Source organism: Lactuca sativa, chromosome 8 (assembly GCF_002870075.4).
Source record: "Lactuca sativa cultivar Salinas chromosome 8, Lsat_Salinas_v11, whole genome shotgun sequence".
Taxonomy (NCBI): Eukaryota; Viridiplantae; Streptophyta; class Magnoliopsida; order Asterales; family Asteraceae; genus Lactuca; species Lactuca sativa.
The window spans coordinates 329,185,076-329,189,484 of record NC_056630.2 but is presented as its reverse complement, the minus strand read 5'-3'; the positions used below and the strand labels follow the sequence as shown (position 1 = coordinate 329,189,484).

The 4,409-nt window shown below is 31.6% G+C and overlaps 1 protein-coding gene across 1 annotated transcript; it reads left to right on the top strand.

Moving 5' to 3' along the window:
* The first annotated feature begins 411 nt into the window (after positions 1-411).
* LOC111918960 (uncharacterized) lies at positions 412-3,044 on the top strand. The gene is made up of 10 exons (XM_023914576.3): positions 412-1,047; positions 1,147-1,230; positions 1,302-1,435; positions 1,545-1,642; positions 1,771-1,859; positions 1,937-2,009; positions 2,077-2,252; positions 2,325-2,395; positions 2,498-2,612; positions 2,722-3,044. The coding sequence occupies exons 1-10, from the start codon at positions 853-855 to the stop codon at positions 2,881-2,883; spliced, it is 1,197 nt and encodes a 398-aa protein (XP_023770344.1). The 5' UTR covers positions 412-852; the 3' UTR covers positions 2,884-3,044.
* The last annotated feature ends 1,365 nt before the right edge of the window (positions 3,045-4,409 follow it).

The following is a 4,409-nucleotide window of genomic DNA, read 5'->3' as shown; positions in this document are numbered from 1 at the left end:
CCTCAATGATGACTTCGACGACACTAAGGGGGAGGGTCCACCGAAAGTCCACCTTCGTAGACCATCGGGAAGGGATAAAGGGAAACGGGCGACATCGTCATTCAAAAAAACGACTATTACTTTCGGAAAAAATAGACAAACATCTACCTTTTTTTTTTTTTTTCGAAAAAAAGAATGAAAAAACGGAAGAAGCTCTTAACCAAAAGATAGCACTTAACGATCTAAAATTTTGAACACACAACCCCAACCAAAAAATTAAGTTATATTTTTTAAAATTCAACGCAATGTCATAAAAAATACGGTGATTAGTTTTTATGTTTTGATTTTTTTGTGTTTTTTATTAGTAATCTAGGTTTAAATTTCTAAGTTTAAATTTTTATGTATTTTTAATTTGAAACGTAGGTTTGAATTTATAAATTAAAATTTTTAATGTGTTTTTTATTTAATCTAATGTAAAAAATAATAAAAAATTAACGTTATTTGGTGAGCCAATAACGTTTTTTGGAGCAAAATTTCTTTATCACGAATTGGACTTGGAGTTAATTTTATGAGCATATCATACAGGCCCAAGGCCATTTGGCCCAACTAGTATTACACGGACTCGATGCTAAATGCTAACAAAGTTAACATTTAAGACTGTTTTGTAAAAACGGTTTTAAATTCGGTCAAGACTTGAAAGTTCTTTATGAGGAGGACCAAACATAAAAAATAAATTTTTTATTTTTTTCCCTCTTTAAGTTATATCAGTTGCAAAACCCTAAACCCTTTTAATTTTTTCCCAAAAACCCAGCGGTGCAAATCAAATTTGCTTTCCGAAAAATCAGAAATTCAACAAAACGTATTGATTCCAATATGTCCAGAGAATCAAGCAGCAATGGGAATTGTGATTCCTTAGTTCAGTTCACTAATATGCGAATTGATGAAGACGTTGGAGATGGAGATGTAGACGAAGAAGAAGCGCCAGTCGGCTTAGGTTTTGTCGAAAAACCAGAACATGAGTGGTCACTTCTACGCCATCTATTCCCGAGCAAAGCTGGAGGAACCCCTGTATCTTCAAATTCTAATTCTTCTTCCTTCGATTAATCATTAATATTACTTGTTTGTAAAAACAATTTGAATCGAATCGTTTTATTATTGGTGATTCAGGCTTGGTTGGATCCGATTAACTTGCCTTCTGGTAAATCATATTTCTGTGACATCTGTGGCGATCCTCTTCGATTCCTGCTTCAGGTATTTCTACCATTTCCCCACTCGTGATTCTTATTCCTTCCACTACAGTTTCTAACCATTTATCTTGTTAGGCTTACGCACCTCTCACAGATAAGGAATCAACATTCCATAGAACCTTATTTGTATTCATCTGCCCCTCAATGTCATGTCTTCTTCAAGACCAACATGAGCAATGGAAACACCACCCAGACAAGGGATCTCGGAGGTATAATAATAGTATATTTTTATTCCTTACATCCAATTCTTGATATGTCAGATTGCTTTTGCTTTCTTCTTGTCCAATTTTTTTTCATACTTTGTTATTGTTTGACAAGTATTAAGGTCTTTCGTTGCCAACTCCCTCGCAACAATCAGTTTTACTCCAGTGAAGCACCTAAAAACAATGGCAGTGACAAGCCTTTAGGAACATCAGGTATTAAAATTTCCTTCTGAATTCAAATTCTCTATAAGGAACAGATTCCAATATGCAATTGACATTCCCATTGCTACAAATTCTAATACCTTTTTTTTCAGTTGCTAATTTATAATATGTTTTTGTAGCTCCACTTTGTAGTTGGTGTGGTACTTGGAAAGGAGATAAAATTTGTAGCAACTGCAAAACAGCACGTTATTGTTCCAAGATACACCAGGTTCTTATCATTTCAGTATTATTAATCTAAAATTTAATATTCTTTATTTCTCAAAATTTTTGTTTTCTTTCATGCAGACTATTCACTGGAGTTCAGCTCATAAAGGGGAATGCAGATCATTAGAAGGATCCAAAGACACTGCACCAAAAGGCTAGTACTCTTAATTTATTTTTTCAGGGGTACATTTGTCATTTACATATTATTTATTTAAAAACAGCGGATAGCAACGTGACATGGCCAGAATATGAGATCATCAATGAGGATGAATCTGAATTCGACACAGAAGAATCTACCACCAATGAAGATGGAAATCCTTTAATTACTGAATATGATCCTGAATTTGATGTAAAAATGCCAGAATTACGAAAGGCTTTACTTACTACTGATAACGAGGTATGACAAATGCTTTTATAGTTTTATATAATTTAATTTAAAAAAAAACTTTTCTTTTTATTGGTTATAAAGGACGAAGGTGATACAAAGACTTGGGAATCTTTCCGCAAAAGAATAGCCCTTGCACCCGATCAAGTGTTAAGGTAATTAATCGTCCATTTTTTTTTATTTACATTTTATAAATATGAAAAAACTATAAAAAATGAATATCCATTTTTCACTTAATAAAAAATAAAATTTAACAGGTATTCTAGGCATGTGGACTCTAAACCATTGTGGCCTATGTTAAGTGGGCAACCATCAAGGCATGAGATACCTAAATGTACTTCTTGTGGTAGCGATCGCGCTTTTGAATTTCAGGTTTTCTTCTTTTCTTTACATTTTTTTTTAAAAAAAATTTATTGTTTTATCACTTTCATGATCTCATATCATAAACATATATGTATATTTATATGAATTGGTTGTTCAGATTTTGCCACAGTTGCTTTACTACATGGATGTTAAAAATGATACCAACTCCCTTGATTGGGCAACCATTGTTGTGTATACTTGTGAGGCCTCTTGTGATGGGAGTTTCGCATATCAAGAAGAATTTGCTTGGGTTCAGCTCTCATCTCAATCATCAACATAATTCTTCTTTTCAGTTTTGCTCATATTTAATTTGATTAATACAAACATAAACAGATGGATTCCTTCTGTTTACAGTTTGATTTTACCTTTTTATTGTTTATGTTTTACACTACATTTCAAACTTGATTTGATGGATCCACAAAGTTTTTGATGCGAGTTTAAGGCTGTGTTTGGGGCGTCATAGCTAGCTGATAAGCTAGCTTATTTTTCGAATTTTTTTTGTGTTGTTGTGTTTGGTAAGCCAAAAAGTAGTTTATAAGCTAACTTATAAGCTAGCTTTTTGAAAAGCTACTTAGATTAGCTTTTTTTTGAGTTTTTTTAAAATTTTCCAAATATGTCCCTTAATTAATTATAGAAACACATACTCTTACATGTCATTTTATGTAAATTTATATATTTCAGCTAGCTTTTCAACTAATTTTACCAAACGTTATTTTTTATCACCTAACTTTTTATTTAACAGCTAGCTTTTCAGCTAGTTCGCCAAACATATCTTAAGAAAGGATTTGATGGTTCAGTTAGATAAAACTCAGAACAGGAACAAGAAAGCAGACTTAAACTAAAGATAAAAAATAATAAATAAATAAATAAAATAAAATAACACGATAAAGTAAAAATTGTTGAGACTTAAACTAAAGATAAAAAATAATAAATAAATAAATAAAATAAAATAACACGATAAAGTAAAAATTGTTGGGTTGCTGACTGTTTTTACATTCAACTTGTGGCATAGGCCTAAGAAGCTTAGTGAGGCAATATATCAAACACCTTATGGGCAAGAAACCAAACAATTAGCATTTGAAGTTATAACTGCTATTTTTTGCATTTTGTTACTAAAAAGTGTGGACCTTTTTATAGAATACATATTTGGAGGATGGTCAATGACTGTCAAGTGTCAATAGGTAAGGTGATGGTTACGACATTGGTGGAAGGAATCACATCCCAAATGTGAAAAAGAATATTTTTTCCGTGCACTTTCTTACTAAGTTGACACTGAATGTTATTATCCAAAGTACAAATGTCCGAATATACATAAGTGCATGTGTTCACAATAATGGATCTCATTGGGAGTAGTGGATCTACTTTCGTATTTCGTATGTCCAACTTAAATGAATAACAAAATAAACGATTTTAAAAATTTTACTAATCGGATCGGATTATCTATAATGTTAAAGAGCAAATTGAGAAAAAACAAAACGTATGCATATAATACAGAAAAACTTTTATGATTATTTTTTGTTCACAAAAACATTTACATTATGTTTTACCATTTTAGAAAACCCTAATAATAGGTTTCTAAAAAATGCCTGGCTAGAAAGTTGGCATGGCATAAGTTTAGTTTTAATAGATTATGTGGATATTAATTATGCTGAAATCGTTTAGTTAAGGGCAAACTAATGTAGGATTCAGTTTAGGGGTGTTTGTGAGTGTTTCAAAAGGATTTATTGGTTTTTGAAACTCAATATGCCAAATTGAGTGTTTGGATACTGAAACTACTCAAATAGTTTTTCAACACCTTTAATCGTC

Bases quoted from the DNA above. Each gene is read 5' to 3' on its own strand.
- LOC111918960 (XM_023914576.3), top strand. From the start codon at position 853: ATGTCCAGAGAATCAAGCAGCAATGGGAATTGTGATTCCTTAGTTCAG. The intron at 1,860-1,936 runs GTTCTTATCATT...TCTTTCATGCAG, and splicing joins ATTGTTCCAAGATACACCAG to ACTATTCACTGGAGTTCAGC. The intron at 2,396-2,497 runs GTAATTAATCGT...AAAATTTAACAG, and splicing joins GCACCCGATCAAGTGTTAAG to GTATTCTAGGCATGTGGACT.